This window comes from Tachyglossus aculeatus (assembly GCF_015852505.1).
Source record: "Tachyglossus aculeatus isolate mTacAcu1 chromosome 12 unlocalized genomic scaffold, mTacAcu1.pri SUPER_6_unloc_1, whole genome shotgun sequence".
Classification (NCBI taxonomy): domain Eukaryota; kingdom Metazoa; phylum Chordata; class Mammalia; order Monotremata; family Tachyglossidae; genus Tachyglossus; species Tachyglossus aculeatus.
Genome location: NW_024044828.1, coordinates 3,866,820 through 3,890,277, shown reverse-complemented (window position 1 = coordinate 3,890,277; position 23,458 = coordinate 3,866,820). Strand labels below are relative to the sequence as shown.

Genomic DNA, 23,458 nt, shown 5'->3' with positions numbered 1-23,458 from the left:
AGAAGACTGATTTTGTAGATGAGAAGTGAGTGCTTAACAAATACCATTATTATTATTATTATTTGAAGGGCTGGCCTTCTGTGATATCCAGGTTCTGTGTTGCCAGAGAACATTTACCACTCCCATTCCAGCTCAGCCTACCTCATTTTAGAAACCCTGAAAGAGGGCAGCGTTTCCAAATTAGGGTCCTCCCCTTTCAGAGAAGACTGATTTTGTAGATGAGAAGTAAGCGCTTAACAAATACCATTATTATTATTATTATTGGAAGGGCTGGCCTTCTGTGATATCCAGGTTCTTTGTTGCCAGAGAACATTTACCACTTCCATTCCAGCTCAGCCTACCTCATTTTAGAAACCCTGAAAGAGGGCAACGTTTCCAAATGAGGGTCCTCCCCTTTCAGAGAAGACTGATTTTGTAGATGAGAAGTAAGCCGGCACAGCCCAGAACAAGCACTATTTTATCTGCAGTATAGTTAGCAGAATTCCGAGGCTCCTGCCAGAAATTTGTGCAATCCTGGAGGCAGGAGTTAAGGAGGTCAGAACTGTATCAAGCTAAAATGGGATTGGATGGGCCCCGGACATCTGCAAGAAAATCTTTCCCAAAGGAGGCAATTAAGCTCGATCAGCATTGGAACCAACAGGGGATCAGTGTGTTTATTTAACCTTTGGCCCGTCGGAAATGGTGTGGAGAGGTAGAGGGATAGACAGCCTTTTTGATTTTCACAGGACGAAGGTTTTCAGAAGCCTGCTCGGGTTGGATATGGGGACTATTTATAATAATGGCATTTATAAAGCGCTTACTATGTGCAAAGCACTGTTCTAAGCGCTGAGAAAGGTCAACGAAGGTTTCCAGAAGCCTGCTCGGGTTGGATATGGAGACTATTTATAATAATGGCATTTATAAAGCGCTTACTATGTGCAAAGCACTGTTCTAAGCGCTGAGAAAGGTCAACGAAGGTTTCCAGAAGCCTGCTCGGGTTGGATATGCAGACTATTTATAATAATGGCATTTATAAAGCGCTTACTATGTGCAAAGCACTGTTCTAAGCGCTGAGTCTATTTGAATCACGGCCATGTGGGACAGAGATTGAGTCCAACCTTCACTCATTCCTTCAATCATATTCACTGAGTACTTCCTTTGTGTGGAGCACTGGACTTAGTGCTTGGGAGAGTACAAGCGCTCCCGGCTCCGCCACTTGCCAGCTTGTGTGACTTTGGGCAAGTCACTTAACTTCTCTGTGCCTCAGTTACCTCATCTGTCAAATGGGGATGAAGACTGTGAGCCCCACGAGGGACAATCTGACCACCTTGTAACCTCCCCAGCGCTTAGAACAGTGCTGTGCACATAGTAAGCACTTAATAAATGCCATTATTATTATTATTATTACAATCCAACAATCAACAGACACGTTCCCTGCCCACAACCAGCTTCAACCTGATCGACTTGCAGCCACCCAATGCTTAGAACAGTTTTGATGCATAGTCAGCACTTAACAAGTACAATAATGATGATGATAGTAATAATAATAATAACAACATTTATTAGTCTGGTGGTGTGTTTCTAAAAGATGCAATAGGCTGTTTAGAGAAACTGTGAATCAATTGCCCTGCCAGTCAACTAAGCAGCATGCTATAGTGGATAGAGGATGGGCTCAGGAGTCAGAAGGACCTGGGTTCTAATCCCGGCTCCGCCACGAGTCTGCTGTGTGACCTTGGGCAAGGCACTTCACTTCTCTGAGCCTGTTACCTCATCTGTAAAATGGGGATTAAGACAGTGAGCCCAGTGTGCGACAGGGACTGTGTCCAACCTGATTTCCTTGTATTCCCCCCACTGCTTAGTACAGTGCCTGGCACATAGTAAGCATTTAACAAATACCACAAATACCGCTATCTGATATCCCTAACGTATCCCTCCCAAAATTTTCTATGAGTCTCTCATCTGTCAATCTATTTAAACCCCTCTCAAGGCTCCTAACATGCTCTTCAGCCCTAACTTTCCCTCCACTTCTCCACGAACAATGCTCTGCACGCGGTAAGCATTCAATTAATACAATTGATTGATTGACGTGGTAAGCATTCAATTAATACAATTGATTGATTAATTGGATTGATATGAACCCCAAAATTGTTCATGAAGAGTGCATCCTAAACTAGGAATGCTTTGATTCAGAGCCTTTTCCATTCCAACCCTCCAATACAGGATGATTTCATTCCCCCAATCCTACTCATTTATTCATTCATTCAATCATGGTTATTGAGCGCTTACTTTGTGCAGGGCACTGGACTACGCGCTTGGAAAGTACGATTCGGCAACAAATAGAGACAATCCCTACCCAACAATGGACTCACAGACTAAAGGACTCAATATAATAATTGCACCGGGCTTTCACATCTCTGTCCTTATAACTTTCCCTTATGCCTCCTGGCTCCTTTCCCCTCAGGAGTCACGATTTCATGTCGAAGTGGGATTCACCGGGCCTGGTTGTGGAAATGTTCCGGCTTCCAAAAGAAGCCGATTAGAAGTCAAAGGGGAGAGAAGACAATTAATTCCACAACATTTCTCTGAGTGTTCCAGTAGCCCAGAAATGTCTGGGAGAAGGTATGAGATGCATTCGGCAAGTCAGATAGAGCGGCGAAAGCGAGAAGCAGGATGGCCTAGTGGAAAGAGCATAGGGCTGGGACTCAGGAGGCTTCGTTTTAATCCCGATTCCGCCACTTGCCCTGCTTTACAACCATGGGCAAGTCACAACTTTGTGCTTCAGTTTCCTCATCTGTGAAATGGGGATTCAGTAACTGGACTCCCCTTCCCCTTTAGACTGTGAGCCACGTATGGGACAGGGACTGTGTCTGATCTGATTAACCCGTACATGCCCCAGCATTTAGTACAATGTGTGGCACAGAATACTTAACAAATAGCACAATAATTATTAATTTTACGTCCCTCTTTTAACATCTCTCTTCCCCTGCCTTTTTCCTTTTCTCTCCTACTCCCCCCACATGCCCAACTATTCCAAGGAGCCATCTAAGTTCATGAGTATGTACATATCTATTCTATTTATTTTATTTTGTTAGTATGTTTGGTTTTGTTCTCTGTCTCCCACTTTTAGACTGTGAGCCCACTGTTGGGTAGGGACTGTCTCTATATGTTGCCAACTTGTACTTCCCAAGCGCTTAGTACAGTGCTATGCACACAGTAAGTGTTCAATAAATACGATTGATGATGATGATGATGATGAGTAGCACAAGTTTCCACAATCAGACTCAAGAAATGTGTGTATTAAGGAAGTTTACTGGTGCGTTTACGGAAATTTGTGCATCGATCTATCAACGGTTTCTGTGCATTCGAGGTGTGTGTAGTTCGTTAACTGTAAGCATTTAGAACTGATCTACTTACCCTTTTTCTCTCCCTGTATATAAAGCAAAAACCTTGTGTCTACAATTTCTCCAGTCGCTTACAATTTTAATGGTATTTGTTAGGCGCTTACTAGGTACCAGGCACTGTTCTAAGCGCTGGGGTAGATACAAGGTAATCAGGTTGGACGCAGTCCATGTCCCACATGGAGCTCATAGTCTTAATCAATCAATCAATCAATCAATCGTATTTATTGAGCACTTACGGTATGCAGAGCACTGTACTAAGTGCTTGGGAAGTACAAGTTGGCAACACATAGAGACGGTCCCTACCCAACGGTGGGCTTAATCCCCTTTTACAGATGAAGGAGCAGAGAAGTGAAGTGACTTGTCCAAGGTCATGCTGCAGACAAGTGGCGGCGCCAGGACTAGAACCCAGGTCCTTCTTACTCTCAGGTCTGCGGCCTAACCACTAGGCCACGCCGCTTCGATTTATGGGGGAAACCATGGGCTTCCCCCTAGTTCCTGCAAAATTCAGCTTTCACAATTACCCATATGAATCATGATGGCAGTCCTGTGGTGTGGAGTCTACAGCTGAGATTCATTAAAGAGCCTGTATTCTACAACTGGATTACTGTCTTCTCATGTTCTTCCCCTCTACACTGTGAGCTCCTTATGGGCAGGGAATGTACATATCCTTTTGACTCTGTTGCTTCCCCTACCTGAAATTCAATTTAATATCTGCCTCCCCTACCAGAGCAGAAGCTTCTTAATCACAGGGCTCATGTCTACCAATTCTATTGTACTGTACTCTCCCAAGCACTTAGTACAATGCTCTAGAAGTTCAGATTAACTTCTATCTACCCCAGCGCTTAGTATAGTGCCTGGCACATGGTAAGCGCTTACCAAATACCATTACAAAAATGACATTGATCAACTGATCACTGTTCTGAGCCCTACACTGCCCCAATACTCCTGATTCAGGCACCATCTCTGCCCCCTCTCACCCCATATTCACAGTTTTTTGTAAAATATCAAATTGGAGTTTTTCTCAACCCTACACAGGACAAAGATTTTCCCAACTTCTTTCTTGTTTACGGTCCCTGACTCTGTCTTTGTATATCAAGAATAACAGTTGCAGACGAAGCCTGAGTTTTTCTCGCCGAAGATTTAAACAATGTATAGAAAAGGAGCCATCAGAAAATTGAAAACTATCCAGGAACTAGCATCTGGAATACAGTTTGGTAGAAGGAAAATAAACACTGACTTCTCCAATGCTCTAGGGCAGTTCAGAAATTCCAAACACAGTCAAAGGAATGCTTTCCCAAATGTATGGACAAGAGTCAGAGAAAGTGTCTCAAACATTTATGAGAAAAGAAAAACAAGAAATACCAACTTCAGGTCTTGTTTATAATAGAATTGTATATTGTGAGCAAATAAGCAATTTTTTTGTTTATTGTGCTAGACGTAATCACAATATGAAACCCTGACAAAGACTTCAATCTTCCCATTACAATTCTCTTAATTCCAGAAAATGAGTCCATTTATGATTCACATTGGCTTTGCTTTTTTTTTTTAAATGATATTTGTTAAGAGCTTACTATGTGCTCAGCGCTGGGGACAGACACGAGCTAATCAGGTTGGACACAGTCTGTATCCCACATCAGGCTTACAGTTTTCATTCCCATTTCACAGATGAGACAGCTGAGGCATTGAAAAGTTAAGTGACTTGTTCAAGGTCACACTGCACACAAGTGGCAGAGTCACTGTCTGACATTAATATGGAATCCAATTATTGCATGGCTACTTTAATCAGGGGAGTTTGTTGCGGGCAGGCAATGTGTCTACCAGTTCTGTTGTGTTATACTCTCCCAAGTGCTCTGTGATTACTCTGATTGGAGACAAATCTTCTGGTACAGGTAGATTTTCTTGTAAATTCAGTCTTATTTTTTCAACCTTCTATTACAAATTCCTGTATAAATCCGTGTTCAGATACAGTGAATCCTTTCTGTTTCCCTCCCAGGCTTTCTCTGCAAACATCAACTTGGCCCTAATGGGAAAGAAAACCCCTCCAAGACTGTAAGCTCATTGTGGGCAGGGAATGTGTCTACCAACTCTTGTACAGTATTCTCCCAAGCGCTTAGTATAGTGCTGTGCACACAGTAGCACTCAGTAAATACCACTGATGGATTGATTGATTGACTTGTACCTACCCCAGCGATTAGCACAGCGTCTGACACATAGTTAAGTGCGTAACAAGTACCACACAACAAACAAACAGAACCAGCAGCAGACATCTGGCTGCCGTGAGGTTGGAAAAAATTGTCCATCTCCCCATCTCCCCCACCACGACAGCAAAGAGTGGACACCCCAAAGCAGGTGACCCTGCATCTGTTACTCCAGGCAGAATAAATTAATGACATCACCTAGAGCATTTGGGGGCAGTTAACCAAAACCTACATCAAAACTATCATACCACACTTACTCACATAATTATCTCCACTGTAAAAGCCACCACCGTCCCGCCCCCATTTGATTTTTGAGGCTGGAAATTCAAGGTTTTCTTTTTAAGCAGTGATCGTGATGCATACCAGGGTAAGAAGAAGAGAAAGGTGAGAATGCACTCAGGCCGCAGATAAAGATCCACCCTGGAGGGAGTTTCTTCTTTGAAATGTGCATGAATGCAGGGGTAGGAAGCAGAAATAATAATAATGATAACTATCGGGGTATATGTTAAGCATTGAACTAAACAATGGAGTAGACCCAAGCCAATAGGGTCAGACATGGGGCTCCCAGGCTATGTAGAAGAGAGAACAGGTATTGAATCCTCATCGTACAGATGAGAAAACTGGCCTGTGAGCTCGATGTGGGCAGGGTATGTGTCTGTTTGTTGTTGTAGAGTACTCTCCCAAGCGCTTAGCACACAGTAATCGCTCAATAAATACAACTGACTGAATGAATGAAAGTGAAGTGACTTTCGTGAGGTCACACAGCAGACGGGTGGTGGAACTGGGATTTGAACCCTGGATCTCTGACTCTCAGGCCGGAATGTGCTAACGCTGCAGATGCTGGCTCGGGTTCGCGCCATGGAGTCTTCTTGAATCACGTTCATACATGGGGTGGGGAAAAGAGAAGGGTGGAAACAAGAAAACAATGCGGATCCAGGCTCACGCTGGGGAGGGAGTTTCTTCACTGAAGCGTAAGAACTCAAGGATAGGAAAGGAAGAAGGAAGAGGCGGTTAACTCAACGTATACAGCCCTTGGGAGAATGCAATAGAAGTAAGGGACGGGTCTCATGCCCTTTCTCTTCCATCTTCCCCTCATCCATTTTTTCCTTTCTTTATTCTCTTTATTGCTAGACATAGTTCTTATATGGTCCCACATAATGGGGCCCTTCCCCTGTTCTGGGGTTGCTAGAATTTTGCAGAAAAAAGTAGGGCAGTTATGTGTGTCAATATGGTCATAATAAAACAAGAGGGAATGCCATCGACTAACAGTTTTAACACTTTGAGCTTCACCAAACTTCTCAAGTTCTGAATTAGAAGATCCTCACGCTCGGGGGGCCCTCTGTGGCTTAGTATCTGAAGCCAGCCCTGACTGCATGGAATTATTCACGTCCTATTCATTTACCCTTAGGATAATTAGCGGAAGAGGGTTTGGGGGGCTTTTGATATTGTTTTTAATAAGAAAGTCATGGACCGTGGGTTGTGAGGCCTCCCAAAATAATAATAATAATAATAATAATAATGGCATTTATTAAAGACAAAAGACAAAGACAAAAGACACCTACGACCCTCTCCTACCTTTACACTCTCCCAGGCGAGGAAGGAACCAAATCACCTAGTTTCACAAATTTCAAGGGTAAGCCATATTCCTTCTTTCTCAGGAAATTCTTCTTTGGTACTACTCTAAATCACCATGCCCGAATTTAAGTCAATTTCCCCTTGTTTCTCTTCCAAATAAGAAGCCAGGGCTTTGTGCATGAGGTTTTTCCTTTTTTCTTCCGTTAATTCCATAATCCTGGGAAACTAAAAGCAGACAGGTGCCTGCAAGTGCTATTGACTTACTGATTTTCCAGTGACGCCATCTACACCTTGGGGCATTTTCCGCGTTCCAGAATAATCCGGGCATAACATGTCTTTCGGTACAAGCCTGACCTAACCACCGTTGCTGTAGTAAAATTGTGGTCTCTTGCATATCGAAAACTTCTGAGAGGAACCCGTAGTCTCCTAAATCCTAATACATTGCCTAGAAACCTGGGTAAAGAAAAAGCTATCCTAAGTAATTGTATTTAGCAAAACTAATTGCATTTTCTTAGTGTTACAGGGATTTGAAGGGAGGTTTACGTTTGGGCCCTTTCCTGTGAAACATGCAGTTAAGGAGACAAGAGCGAAAAAGCACCCAAATGACTGAAAAATCAAAACCTCAAAATAAGTAAAGTACTTACCGATGCATTTAAAAGAAGGCCACTGAAGGGATGAACAGCCCCGAAGATTCAAACGTACCACGCTTGGGCGCCACTTCCGCAAAATGTTCACTACCACTTTGTCTTCAACGATGCTCTTCACTGAAGAAAAGTCAATCTGAAAAAGGCAAAACTGCAGCAGGTTACTTAAAAAATACAAAGATAAAGAGAAAATCGTTCCCCAATTCCCAAATGTTAGAAATATACTGCACCCCCTCTCAGTAGTATTCATTCGATTGTATGTAGTGAGCGCTTACTGCGTGCAAAGCACTGTATTAAGTGGGAGAGTACAATATACCAATGAACGGATACATTCCCTGTCTACCACGAGTAGACCAGGTTAAGATGATTGGTTTTCTGCCTGGATCTGATCACCTCATTCAGTTTATAAATTCACAATCCGGGTTTTTACAAAATGCATCGGTTTCCTCGTCCTTAATACGGAGATTCAATGCCTATTCTGCCTCCTACATAGACTGTGAGCCCCCACGTGGTAAAGGAACTGTGTCCAACCTAATTAATTTATATTTACCTCAGTGTTTAGTGCAGTGCTTGGGATGCCAAAAATGCTTAACAAAAACCACAATGGTTATTATCAGGTTTTTCCGTCTGTTGTGTGCAACCTGGTCTGTACAGCCCCATAGGCTTGGTGATTAGAGAGAGAGAGAGAGGGAGGGGGTGATGTGTCCCCCCCACCCCACCAGGTAAGAAATGAAGGAAATAGGCAGGGAGGTTGTTTGAGTGCTGTTTCAACTGGAGGAATACAGCCATGCGATGGTTTGTTTACCCAACAGCTCAGATTTAGCCCCAAGAAATTAAGAAAAGACGTCCTCTTGAAAATAAGGGGGCTTAGCATCTCCCCCAACCCATCCCCATTTTTTATGGGATTTGTTAAGCATTTATTACGGGCCAGGCACTGTCCTAAGCGCTGGAGTTAGATACAAGATAATCGGGTTGGACACAGTCCCTGTCCCACATGGGGCTCCCAGTCTTAATCCCCGTTTTCTAGATGAGGTAACTGAGGCACAAAGGGGTGAAGTGACTTGCCCAAGGTCACACAGCAGGCAAGTGACGGAGCCAGGATTAGAACCCAGGTCTTCTGACTCCCACGCCTGAGCTCTAGCCATTAGGCCAAGCGGCTTGCCATTTCAGACGATGCGTACTATGTAGTAAGGCACACTGTCTCTTGTGCAGCGGGTTGGAACCAGCTGGAAAACTTAAGAGGCTTCTTTGGGGATCCTCTAAACTCATACCTAAATTCTAGTATCTTACTTTCAAATAGTGGTTTATTACTGTGCTAATCAAAAAATAGCGAGTACAGCACTAATATACCCTCATATGCCTTTTTGAATCGTGTTCTCCCTAACTTGGAAAACATGGGACCTGCTTTTTCTGAAGGCTATTAGACTGCAACTGTCTTAGTAAAATATAAACCTTCAGTCTTTTGGCATGATGAGGTATTTGGTGAATATTTGCTCTTATTAAGAGAGGGTAATAATGATGATTATAATAATAATTATAATTTTGGTCTTCATTAAGCATTTACTATGTCAAGCACTATTGTAAGAACTCGGGCAGATACAAGGTGATCACGTTGGACACAGTCCCTGCCCCACATGGAGTTCACAGTCTAAGTAAGAGGGAGAACAGTGATTGTATCCCCATTTTACAGATGAGGAAGCTGAGGCACAGAGAAATGAAAGGAGTAGCCCAAGGTCGTCATAATAATAATAATACCAATAATAGTAATTGTATTTGTTAAGTGCTCACTATGTGCCAAGCACGGTTCTAAGTACTGGGGTAGATACGAGGTAATCAGGTTGTCCCACTTGGGGCTCACAGTCTTAATCCCCATTTTACAGATGAGGTAACTGAGGCACAGAAAATAATAGTGATTATGGTATTTGTTAAGCGCTTATTATGTGCCAAGCACTGGTCTAAGCGCTGAACACTGTTCTAAACGCAGAGCACTAGTGGCTGCCCAAGGTCACAGAGCAGACAAGGGGCAGAGCCGGGATTAGAACCATGTCCTCTGACTCCCAAGCCTGTGCTTTTCCCACTAAGCCACGCTGCTTCTCAAGCGATGGAGCCAGGATTAGAATCCAGGTCTTCTGGCTCCAAGACCCATTCTCTTTCCACAAGGCCCCGCTGCTCCTACGGGGACATTTGGTCCATGCACATGCGGCTAGCAGGAATGAGGCAAAGAGAAAAACATATATTCCCCCCTCTTCCTCTCAAACACTTCACTCGAAATTAGGCACTAAAATCCAGAACAATCCTCCAAAATCTAGAACTAAAATTATACGATGGCTCTTCAAAATCTTTCTCGTCATTTATTTTTAAATGACAAAAGTTATATAAAAACCATCCGTAATATGTGAAACTATGAATTCGCTCCATTAAACAAGCTCTTAGTTTACTGGAAAAATACCTGCTTTCAAAATGTCAGACTGCAAAATGTAAAAGTGGAAATGCCATTTTCACCATCCCTAGCTTTTCCAGTCTCAAATGGGCCTACCTTGATGACCCTAAACTCCTTGTGGGCAGTCAATTATATTTATTGAGCGCTTACTGAGTGCAGAGCCCTGTACTGAGCCCATGGGAGAGTACAATATAACAATATAACAGACACATTCGCAGCCCACAACAAGCTTACAGTCTAGAGGGGGGACGGCATCTACCAATTCTTTTGCATTGAACTTTCCCAAGTGCTCAGCACAGCGCTCTCCACATCGCAGTGCTCAGTAAATACCATTGATTGATTGATTGACTAATGAAGGGCACTAGTCTAGGCAATGGGGGAAAAGGTCAGTCATGTGGTCCCTCCCACCAGGGGATTTCCAGTTTTGTAAGTGCAAACTGATATTTTAGTTTGGTAAAATACCAACATTGAGCCCAACTCGTTAATCCATCCAGCCACCAAGGAAGTGCTATGACCATGAATTCTGGAGTCTTTATATGATGTCATGCTGCTGGCTTGTTTCATTACCATCATTTGAAAATAACCGGCTCTGCTGTGTGACCTTGGGCAAGTCACTTCACTGGGCCTCAGTTACCTCATCTGTAAAATGGGGATTAAGACTGTGAGCCCTATGAGGGATGTGGACTATGTCCAACCCAACTAACTTGTATCTACCCCAGCGCTTAGTGCAGTGCCTGGCACATTGACAGCACTTAACAAATACTAAAAAAAAACACCCCAAAATTAAAATTCAATATTTGGACTGACAACAAGATGTCCCAGTGCTTAGAACAGTGCTTGGCACCAAGTAAGCACTTAACGACTACCATCATTATTATTATTATTCCAAACCAGTTTACTTACGATACTCCACACTGCGTTAACTTGAGTCATCAACATCCAGGATCGGTTGACTTGAGCGCAACTTGCCAGATCAACTATATTTAGGTATTTAAAGACCTAGATGAGAAAAACAGAACTTTACGCTAGGGTTTTATTAAATAATACGTGTTCTCGTCCAAGCCAGTCATAAACAATATTATGACAGAAAATGCCACGTGTGCTTCTTAAAATCTTAAATTCTGGTTTCGATGAGGTGGAGTAGTCAAGAATGAGAGACAGTGAGGAGGGGAGCTTGAGAGGAGGGAAGTGTGGGAGATGGGACGTAGTGGGAAAAAAGAGTAAATACGTGAGAGGGAGAGAGAGTGGATGGGACGCCCTAAAGCGTCAAGAGTGTGTGCTTGATACAGTGCTCTGCCCACAGTAAGCGCTCAATAAATACGATTGATTGATTGATTGATTGATGTGGAGAGGAAAGGGCGGAGGTTTTTTTGAGGTGTAGGGCGATGTGTTCAGAACCAGAGGCTGGAGACAAGATGACTGATACAATAGCCTACCGGGGTTGATACAGTCACATGATAAGCATTGTTTTGTTTTGTTTTTTGGTGGGGGCTACTTTTTAAGCGCTTACTATGTGCCAGGCACCGTACTAAGCGCTAGGATCGATACCAGCTAGTCTCCACATGGGACTCACAGGCTTAACTCTCATTTTACCGATGAGGGAACCGAGGCCCAGAGAAGTGAAGTGCCTGGCCCAAGGTCACATCATCATCAATCGTATTTATTGAGCGCTTACTGTGTGCAGAGCACTGTACTAAGCGCTTGGGAAGTACAAGTTGGCAACATAGAGAGACGGTCCCTACCCACTAGTGGGCTCACAGTCTAAAAGACAGTCTAAAAGACTAAGAGACTCACATGGCAGACAAGTGTTGGGGCTGGGATTGAAACCCAGGTCTGCTGACACCCAGGCCTTTCCTCTAGCCACTATAATAATAATAATAATGTTGGCATTTGTTAAGCGCTTACTATGTGCAAAGCACTGTTCTAAGCGCTTGGGGGGATACAAAGTGATCAGGTTGTCCCACGTGGGGCTCACAGTCTTAATCCCCATTTTACAGATGAGGTAACTGAGGCTCAGAGAAGTTAAGTGACTTGCCCAAGGTCACACAGCAGACCTGTGGCGGAGTCGGAATTTGAACCCATGACCTCTGACTCCAAAGCCCGTGCTCTTTCCACTGAGCCACGCTGCTTCTCTATAACTATTTGTTATAGGGCTTGACAATCAATCAGTCGTATTTATTGAGCATTTACTGTGTGCAGAGCAGTTTACTAAATGCTTGGGGGAGTACAATCTAACAATATAAGAGACACATTCCCTGCCCACAACGAGCTTACAGTCTAGTCTAGATGGGGAGATAGACGGTACTGTAAATAAATAAAGTGTGGATAGGTACGTAAGTGGAGTGTGGCTGAGAGAGGGGATGAATAAAAGGAGCAAGTCAGGGCAACACAGAAGGAAGAGGAAGAAAAGGAAAAAAGGGCTTAATCAGGGAAGGCCTCTTGGGGAAGATGTGCCTTCATTAAGGTTTTGAGGGGATGGGGCGAGTAATTGTTCATCCGAAATAAAGAGGGGGGACTTTCCATGTCAGAGACGGACAGGGGCGAGAGGTCGGCAGTGAAATAGACAACGACTGTTCCTGCAAAACTTAAAGAAACTCCAAGTTTTCTTTCCATCACAGTACCTATAAATGTATTTTGGACTAAGCCAGGATAAATGATCCATCTGTTGTGTTCACACAGCAACTTTCAAAAATGCTGCGGCCACATTTTTTGAAAGCTAAATTTTTGTTTGTAAATAACACTTACATTTTCCATGAATAATATGGTCCAAACATTTTATAAGGTCACTATTCTCATCCAAAATCCAGATTCCAAATAGTACAGGATCATTTATCTTATAGTTCGTTTCTACTTGCCTTGCCTGATTTTTTACACATTGCCTCATGTCTAATGTCAAACGAGTAAAACAACACTCATTACAGAAACTGAAAATAGAATAGAATCTCACAACGCGCTTCTAGAAATAGAACACTCAAGCTTAAAATGTGTAATTAAATATTTAACTGTCAAACTGCCCTTTCCTTTTTCACTAAGATGCATTCTTATTCTTCACCTAATCGTGTTTTCATTTTAAAATTATGAATTATCTGGCCTGCACTTCACAATGCCTGGAAGTCCATTATAACCTGGGAAGCTCTGTAGACTTTTCTGTTCCCAATTTAGGTGCAAATAGAGTAAAATCTCCACAGCTGCCACTTCAAGAAGAACACGCTTTTTTAATGGTATTTGCCAGACACTGTACTAAACGCTGGGGTAGATACAAGCTAAACAGGTTGGACACAATAATTGTCCCACATGGGACTCACAGTCTTAATCCCCATTTTTCAGATGAGGGAACTGCGACACAGAAAAGGGAAATGACTTGTTCAAGGCCACACAGCAGACAGGTGGCAGAGCCAGGATTAGAACCCCGATCCTGCTGACTCCCAAACCTGCGGTCATCATCAGTCGTCATCAATCGTATTTATTGAGCGCTTACTATGTGCAGAGCACTGTACTAAGCGCTTGACCATCCACTAGACCACACTGCTTCTCTAAATTACTTCCCTGTGCTTCAGTTACCTCATCTGTAAAATGGGGACTGAGACTGTGAGCCCCATAATAATAATAATAATTTTGGTATTTGTTAAGCGCTTACTATGTGCAAAGCACTGTTCTTAAGCGCTGGATTGTGTCCAACCTGATTAGCATGTATCTACCCCAGCACTTAGTACAGTGCCGAGACATGGTAAGCGCTTAACAGACAGCATTACAAAAAATAAAATAAAATAGAAGGGCTGTTTTCTGAGAGGAGACTTGAGAAGTAACAAGCAAAGTTATCCGGATTCACCGGAGGGATCATTCAACTGTCCCGGTGGATTTCAATGAACTAGAGCCCCCGGCCCTTTCGTGGTATATGTTAAGCGCTTCCTACGCATCGAGCCCTGTTCTAAACCCTGGGGTAGATACAATCAGGCATGCACAGTCCCTGTCACACATGGGGTTCACAGTCATCATCATCATCAACATCAATCGTATTTATTGAGCGCTTACTATGTGCAGAGCACTGTACTAAGCACTTGGGAAGTACAAATTGGCAACATATAGAGACAGTCCCTACCCAACAGTGGGCTCACAGTCTAAAAGGGGAAGACAGAGAACAAAACCAAACATGCTAACAAAATAAAATAAATAGAATAGATATGTACAAGTAAAATAAATAGAGTAATGAATATGTACAAACATATATACATATATACAGGTGATAATAATGGCATTTATTAAGCACTTACTATGTGCAAAGCACTGTTCTAAGCCCTGGGGAGGTTACAAGGTGATCAGGTTGTCCCATGGGGGGCTCACAGTCTTAATCCCCATTTGACAGATGAGGTAACTGAGGCACACAGAGAAGTTAAGTGACTCGCCCAAAGTCACACAGCTGACAACTGCCAGAGTCAGGATTTGAACCCATGACCTCTGACTCCAAAGCCCGGGCTCTTTCCACTGAGTTTGAATCTCATTTTGCAGTTGAGGAAAACTGAAGTGACTTGCCCAAGGTCACATAGCAGGCAAGTGGCAGAGCCCCGATTAGAGAAGCAGCATGGCTTAGTGGAAATAGTGCGGCCTCGGAAATCAGAGGACGTGGGTTTCTAACCCCGGCTCCACCATTCGTCTGCTGCGTGACCTTCGGCAAACCTCTTCTCGGTGCCTCGGTTCCCTCATCTGTAAAATGGGGATCAAGGCTGTGAGCCCCACCTGATTAACTTGTAGCTACCCCAGCGCTTAGAACAGTGCTTGGCACATAATAAGCACTTAACAAACACCATTATTTCTTCTACAGAGCTTCTACAGAGAAGCTTTTTATAGAGCTTCTTCTATTTAAACACCAGTCTTCTAGACTGTGAGCCCGCTGTTGGGTAGGGACTGTCTCTATGTGTTGCCGACTTGTACTTCCCAAGCGCTTAGTACAGTGCTCTGCACACAGTAAGTGCTCAATAAATATGATTGATTGATTGATTGATTGATTGATTATTATTTTCTTCTAGACTGTAAGCCTGGTGTAGGCAGGGATTGCCTATCTTTATTGCTGAATTGTACTTTTCAAGCACTTAGTATGGTGCTCTGCACACAGTAAGCACTCAATAAATACAATTGAATGAATGAACCCACATCCTCTGGCCCCTCGGCCTTAACTTCTCTGTGCCTCAGTTCCCTCATCTGTAAAACGGGGATCAAGACTGTGAGCCCCACCTGATTAACTTGTATCTACCCCAGCGCTTAGAACAGTGCTTGGCACATAATAAGTGCTTAACAAATGCCATTATTATTTTCTTCTGGACTGTAAGCCTGGTGTGGGCAGGGATTGCCTATCTTTATTGCTGAATTGTACTTTTCAAGCACTTAGTATGGTGCTCTGCACACAGTAAGCACTCAATAAATACAATTGAATGAATGAACCCACATCCTCTGGCCCCTCGGCCTTAACTTCTCTGTGCCTCAGTTCCCTCATCTGTAAAATGGGGATAAAGACTGTGGCCTTTATCCATGGGCCATGCTGCTTCCCATTGGCTTCAACAGAACATCTTCCTGTGTGCTAGGAAAAACTTTTATGACCCATCCTGAGGATGACTGAGGAGAGTGATGGAGTGGGGGCTACAACTCAAGAGGCCAAGCTCCGTGAAAAAGCAGGAAGGAAGGATGATGGAAGCAAGCTGTAACGGATGGCCCTTTCCTTTTGTTCATTCCCTTCATAATCTATTAGTTAAACTCTTGCCTCTGCTAGAAAAACAAAGAAACTATAATTAACTACACATCAGAATCTTCGGAATAACTTTTAGCCACGATGGCATCCCTCGAACCCATAAAAGCTAATAACGTTCAGGCTGAGGGCAAAAGTCACTCTCCAGCAAATGGACTTAAAACAGCCTGATCTTTCCACAGCATTGAATTTATATTTTCACTTCGACTATTTACCTCTGCTGGATCTCCAGACATATAGTTCAGGCTCTCCTCTATCCTAGGACATGCAGCGTGGCCTGCTGGATAGGGCACGGGCCTGGGAGACAGAAGGACCGGAGTTCTAATCCCGGCCCTGCCACTTGTCTGCTGTGTGACCTTGGGCAAAGCACTTCACTTCTCTGTGCCTCAGTTCCCTCATCTGTAAAATGAGGATTAAGACTGTAAACCCCAAGTGGGACACAAGGACTGTGTCCAACCTCATTAGCTTGTATGTACCCCAGCACTTTAGTACAGTGTCTGACACATAGTAACCCCTCAACAAATACAATTAAAAAAAAAAAAAAAGAGGCCAAACAGTGACTAATTTTAAATCATAAACAAGGATGGGGAGACAGTGGGACAGTGGAAACAGTCATGATGCCCCAGGGGAAACTATTTTGAAAACCTCCAGGACAAGGACAACACAACCCTTTTATTTCCACTGAAGTAAAAACCCATATGCTAGCAGGGAATCTATTCAACTAAGATCTCAGATTGAGAAGGTGATTATAAATTTCTCCCCTCTCTGAGGTCTACATTACAGACGGCTCAGTCTAAAGCACTGTTTTGGGGTATTAAAGTCATTCTGACCTCCAGCGCTATGGTAACACAGTTTGGAAGTTTCCATGGGCAGGAAAGTTTTGTTTTGTAAATGACTAGTTTAACGGGACAGTCCTCTGCCATCCACTTCTTTCTGGTCAGCTCTGGAGTTGAGGTTAGTGGACCATCAAAGCTTCTTTGCCACAAGAGGTTAAGTAAATGATAAGGCCTGTGGGACCTGAAGTGGCTATTCCCAGAATCCGTGGCATTTTTTGACTTTAAAGGGTCAACACTTGAATGGACGCTGGAATTAACGCACCATTTCCAGTGCTAAGCAATCTGACAAGTTTTAGATCTTTCTGAGGCAGCTGTGTTATTTAGCTACAAGAAAGCACGGGCTGGCTGTCCAACTTCATCAAGACTTTTCTGTTGTATTTCTTGCCAAACTACGTGGAAAAAAAAGGTCTTACATTTAAAAAAAAAAATACCCTAATCTTTGCCAAACCTCCCACTTACTGAAAGCGCTTGGCCTGCAGTTTTAATGGTAGATTGAGAAGCCCAACATCTGCTGCCCAAAGCAGTTTGAAACTGCCATATTACATATTATGGGTGAGTGTACCCTAGAAATCTGGCCGTTTAAATAGTGCCCCTTCTTGTTTTCATGGGCTGATGTAGCCAAATCTAAAAATGAAATAAAGTAAACCTGTAATTAATAAGAGCTCTCCAAACATGGTACATCTAGTTGGAATTGGTTCCAAACTGCTGTTTCCAATTATATTTTCAAAACACTAGCCTGCCAAAATGTATGAATTTCAAAGTCACTGAAAGTTGTCACTTCCATAGATATAAAGGAGAGTTTTAGCACAAGCCAAATGTATCACTACAATGTCTTCAAGAGGTTCGGAGCATCAGTCACTTAACAGTAATTATGGTATTTGTTAGATGCTTTCTATGTGTCAAGCGCTGTTCTAAGCACTGGGATAGATATATATTAATCATCATCATCAATCGTATTTATTGAGCGCTTACTGTGTGCAGAGCACTGTACTAAGCGCTTGGGAAGTACAAATTGGCAACATATAGAGACAGTCCCTACCCAACAGTGGGCTCACAGGCTAATATTAATCAGGTCAAACAGAGTCCCTGTCCCAAATGGGACCCGTCTAAATAGGAGGAAGAACAAGCATTGAATCCCTATTTTACAGTTGAGGAAACTGAGGCACCGAGAAGTAAAGTGACTCGCCCAAGGTCATACAGCAAGCAGATGGCAGAGCTGAGATTCAAACCCAGGTTTTCTGCCTAAAAGGACTGTGGTTTTTCCACTAGGCCAACAGGGCTATGCCAAAAAATCATATTGAGCTTAGAACATTAAATAGTGGAAAGAGCACGAGCTTGGGAATCAGAGGTGGTGGGTTCTAATCCCAACTCCGCCACTTCTCTGCTGTGTGACCTTGGGCAAGTCACTTCCCTTCTCCGCGCCTCAGTTATCTCATCTGTAAAATGAGGATTAAGACTGTGAGCCCCACGTGGGACACGGACTGTGTCCAACCCGATGAGCAAATGCAATAAAATAGTAAGCCACACTTCAAGAAGATGATCAACGCAGGGGCAGGTAGTGTGGACTGGAGTATGGAGAGGCTAAAGGGAGCGAGGAAGCTGATACAGCCCTCAAGACTGAAAGCTCATCCTCTAGACAGTAAGCTCGTTGTGGGCAGGGAATTTGTCTTTATCCTGTACAGTCCTCTGCACTCAATAAGTGCTCAATAAATACGATTGATTCATTCATTCAACTGTATTTATTGAGCGCTGTGTGCAGAGCACTGTACTAAGCACTTGGGAGAGTACAATATAAAAATAAACGGACACGTTCCCTGCCCACGCCATGATTCAGTGGTTTAGTCAAGATGTGGCCGGAGTTTGTACCAGTATAGAAGCTGTTCGGGTGGAGAGGAAGGGGTGGAAACCTGCCGAGTTAATGGTCTGACTGTTTCCAAGCCTGTCTCGTCCTATCGGAGCCTCGGCTGGAGAAAGGCAACCCCTCACCTGTTAGCTGGCAAATCCAACTTAACTGCTCCTTAAGAGAATGGAGATTTTGTGGTGTTTGAGACGGAATTCCACCCATTTTTTATATGGTATTTGTTAAGTGCTTAATATGCGCCAGGCACAGTACGAAGCAGTGGCGTAGATTCAAGTTATTCAGGTTGGACGCAGTCCCTGTCCTACACGGGGCTCACAGTCTTGATCCCCATTTTACAGATAAGGGAGCTGAGGCAAAGAAAAGTAAAGTGACTTGTCCAAGGCCACACAGCAGACAGGTGGCAGTGCCAGGATTAGAACCCAGGTCTTGCTGATTCCCAGGCCCGTTGTTCTATCCATTAGGCCGCACTCTTCACTCTGTCGCATATCACTTAGTCTGCCTTGCTGGCTTTTGTGTATGCTTTCTTCCAACTCCGCATATGGCTGCTGCCCAGTGGAACTAGGTTGCTGGAAGCATTACTTAAATACAGGTGAGCTGATGATATTCCAGATCAGTCAGTCAATCAATGGTATTTATCAAGCACTTACTACGGTAAGCGCTTACTATAAACAGGTCTTCACGGTTTTATAACTTTAACTTTGTCATATGTGTGGCATTATCCAAATATGGGTGATTTGTAAAACTGAGAGTTATTATGCTTGGCCCACTCCAGTTTTACCTGTCAATCCATTGGTTCAAAACGGCGGACTATGGAAAGGGGCAAACCCATGACCACCGCAGCAAGCCCTCCAAATCGCTGCTTACGGCCAGAAAATGTGGGAGCCTTGGATTGGCTTTCCAAAATAAATTGTTTCCCCAAGTAAAATCGGGGGATGACGTGCACTACAACTTTTTTTTTAATCAACAGTATCAGACTGTTGGAGGTCACAGGAGCCCTAGACATGGAAAACTGAGGGACGCGTCGAGCGCTGTTTAAATCACAGTCTCTTGTTTTGCTATTAAAAATGGTGGGTTTTCCATTATTCGCTTCACGAGGTCAACAGTTCATTTCATGATATCAGAAGAGGATAGTCTAACCAGGGCAATTAATCTTACTGTTGGCAGACTGCCACCTATCCAAATTCCAAGCCTCGGAGTTGGGATTCATAGAAGAATGGAAAACGTGAATGCTTTCTATTAAGAAACAATCAATATTTGGCACTCTTTGAACATGACGTAAACTGTAAGGGATTCAGTGAGTCGACAAACCACTGGGAATATGAGAAAACAAGAAATTTACAGAGTAGTTTCCCGAACCTACAATATAGTCCGTGAAAAGACCATTGAATGGAGGTTATTTACCTGTAGCTTTGGGTCTCTAGAGGTGTGTTTATCCATCAGTGGTATTTATGGAGCTCTTACTGCTTGCAGAGCACTGTGTGCAGAGTGATTGTAAGCTCATTCTGGGCAGGGAATGTGTCTGTGTGTTGTTATATTATATTCTCCCAAGTGCTTAGTGCTCTGCACACAGTGAGTGCTCATTAAATACGATTGAGTATAATATAAACTATAGAGCTGACATTCCCTGCCCACAACGAGCTTGCAGTCTAGAGGACGGGCTTACTGTCTAGAGGTGTGTGGTCTTATGAGCTCATTGTGCGACCTCAGACAAGTCACTTCACTTCTCTGGGCCTCAGTTTCCTCATCTGTAGAATGGGGATTTGATCCTACTCCCTCCTACTTGGGTGGTGAGCCCCATGTGGGCTCAACCTGATGATCTTGGATCCACCCCAGCACTTAGAACCGTGCTTGACCTAGAGTGAGTGCTTAACATATACCACAGTCATCACTTTGGGTGGCCCCACAAGGGCAAGGAAGCAATCCCTGCCCCTTTTTCACTACGATACTCAAAATGAAAAGTTGGCACCTATAGCCTAGATGATTTTGTTCATTCCGCCAAATTAGATGCCAGAAAATTAGACATGTAGACATGCCTTAGAAATGTGGCCTCTTCATGCCAATGACTGAAATGGGGCCCGTCGACCTGTTTTTTAAAACCCGGTGGAAAAAGAGAACTGCTTGAAACTCACCTGTATTACCGCTGCTTCAGGTAACTGGGCCATCCTGTCTCTAGGCGACGACAAGTCTTTCTGCGGGGCCACTTCTACTTCTGGCTTTTCACTCCCTTCACTATCGTCCTCTTTCAGTTGGTTTTCCATAACTCTCCTTTCCAGTTTCTGAAGAGGGAAGGAAGACACAATTCTCACCCTAAATGCAGGTCCATGTGGCCTTGTGGATTTAATGATCTGTGGCATTTCCAGGCTTTCTAGACCATTTTCAGAGAGTCAGTATGTTTCCTTAAATATGCCAGGCTATCGAGACATCGTTAAGATGAACTTAACTATCGGTAATGCTGGATGCATGGTCACATCCTTCTCTCCCTTTATTCACCCCTGCCCAGTTTCTCCCTGTTGCCCCGTACCAACATGGATGACTTACTTCCTTGGAATCCCACAGGACTGGCCATTCTCAAGCTGGAGAACACACACATAATAATAATAATGATGATGGCATTTGTTAAGCGCTTACTATGTACGAAGCACTGTTCTAAGTGCTGGGGGGGATATAAGGTGATCAGGTTTCCCACGTGGAGCTCACAGTCTTAATTCCCATTTCACAGATGAGGGAACTGAGGCTCAGAGAAGTTAAGTGACTTGCCCAAGGTCACACAGCTGACAAGTGGTGGAGCCGGAATTCAAACCCATGGCCTCTGACTCCCAAGCCCGGGCTCTTTCCCTTGAGCCACGCTGCTTCTCTAGCACATTTAGCACATTTCTCTAGCACTGTTTGACACATAGCAAGCGCTTAACAAATACCATAAAAAGCCTATCTCGCTCGTTATGGTCAAATGTATGTACAACATACCTTAAGATCTTTGGCTTTTTTTGAACACTGGGTTTCCTTATGCCAAACCCTGATGATTTTTGATATCTTTTCACGTTTAACCACCTTCTGAAGCTTCCTGGAGGCCTCTGAAAGAAACGTGTTCCATTAATGCCTCATGGATACTGCTTGATTTTTAAAATTCATTTGGCGTAATACCTTTCATCATCTCACACGCTACTAAAATCCTTCTCAACGATTTCATTTCTTTAGTGTTATAACTAGCAATAAGGGGCTGTTTAGTTAGCCTCAGAATTTTACCAATCCCGCCCTCTCTTTGATGACATTTAGATACAAGCACGGTTAATTGTGGAACTTATTAAGGAACTTGGTCAAGTCACTTAACTTCTCTGCCTCAGTTTCCTCAAAGTGACTTGACCAAGTTCACAGAGCAGGCAAGTGACGGGGCCGGGGTAAGCTAGCCTATGTTGCTTCTCCATGGCAACTGCCTGCAATTGCCCTACCAATCAATCAGTGGTATTTATTGAGCGCTTACTCTGTGCAGAACATTATCCTTCTGCTCTTTTCATTATATCCCTCTTTTTAATTCGCATACCCCAAACCTCGTATCTCGGCTACTCCATCCCCGCTGCTAGAGCCTCTGCTGACGGCAATAGTGTCCGCCAGCCGAAAGAGGGGAGGACATCCAAGTCAGTTCCTGCATCCCCGGAGCTCCTGGAGTTGCAGATTCAGAAGTAGCTATCAAGCTGGCTGGGAGAAGGGGGCGAGGTGATGGAGAGCCTTGAAGCCGAGAGTGAGGAGCTTTTGCCTGATGCGTAGGTTGACTGGTAACCACTGGAGATTTTTGAGGAGGGGGGTAACATGCCCAGAGCGTTTCTGCACAAAGATGATCCGGGCAGCAGCGTGAAGTGTAGATTGAAGGGGCTTAGGGGCCTAGTGGACAGTCCACCAGACTGGGAGTCAGGAGACTCTGCTTCTAGCCCCAGCTCTGCTTGGGCTCATCACTTACCTTCTCTGCCTCAGTTTCCTCATCTATAAAACAGGGATCACATATCTGTTATCCTCCCTTCTCAGACTATGAACACCAGGTGGGACCGTGTCTGATCAGATTGTACTGCATCCACCCCAGCATTTAGTACAGTTCTTGGCACATAGGAAACATTTAATAAGTACCTCCATTATTACTAGACAGGATTGTCAGTGTTACTAATCGTTTAAGAGCCCAAGGAATGCAAATAATAATAGAGGTGTATAATAGGTATGTAATACTGTTGGGTAGGGACTGTCTCTATATGTTGCCAATTTGTACTTCCCAAGCGCTTAGTACAGTGCTCTGCATAGTAAGCGCTCAATAAATACGATTGATGATGATGATAATCTCCCACATAAATGAACTATATATGGAGAGAGAGAGAGAGAGAGAGAGAGAGAAGGAGCTTCTATTATAATGATGAAACGCTTATAAGCGTCTAAGACTTACCTACAATACATTGCTTTCTCCCTTTCACAAAAGCATTCCATTTAAGCACAACTGATCTTAAGAGCCTTTGATTGTAGTGGCTGGCTGACAGTGCAATCTTCTCATTTTCCAGTTTTTCTTCTCTTTTTTTGGTCAGCAAATATTCTTTCCATGCACTGCCAGTTGAAAGGACAGTCAATCATTGGTTGATGGAATGGTAATGAAGTCCACCATCCCAGCATGGCTTAGTGGAAAGAGCGTGGCTTGGGAGTCAGAGGTTATGGGTTCTAATCCCGGCTCCGCCACTTGTCAGCTGTGTGACTTTGGGCAAGTCGCTTCACTTCTCTGGGCCTCACTTACCTCATCTGTAAAATGGGGATTAAGA

The 23,458-nt window shown here is 43.7% G+C and overlaps 1 protein-coding gene across 2 annotated transcripts in view; it reads right to left on the bottom strand.

Moving 5' to 3' along the window:
* FBXL13 (F-box and leucine rich repeat protein 13) overlaps positions 1-23,458 on the bottom strand; it is a 114,226-nt gene that overhangs the window by 72,961 nt on the left and 17,807 nt on the right. For both annotated transcript variants that reach the window (XM_038741486.1, XM_038741487.1), the window contains exons 5-9: positions 23,095-23,249; positions 21,636-21,742; positions 20,801-20,947; positions 11,141-11,236; positions 7,798-7,933 (exon numbers count right to left, since the gene is read on the bottom strand). In XM_038741486.1, the coding sequence (XP_038597414.1) occupies positions 7,798-7,933; positions 11,141-11,236; positions 20,801-20,947; positions 21,636-21,742; positions 23,095-23,249 (641 nt within the window). The remainder of the gene's footprint in view (positions 1-7,797; positions 7,934-11,140; positions 11,237-20,800; positions 20,948-21,635; positions 21,743-23,094; positions 23,250-23,458) is intronic.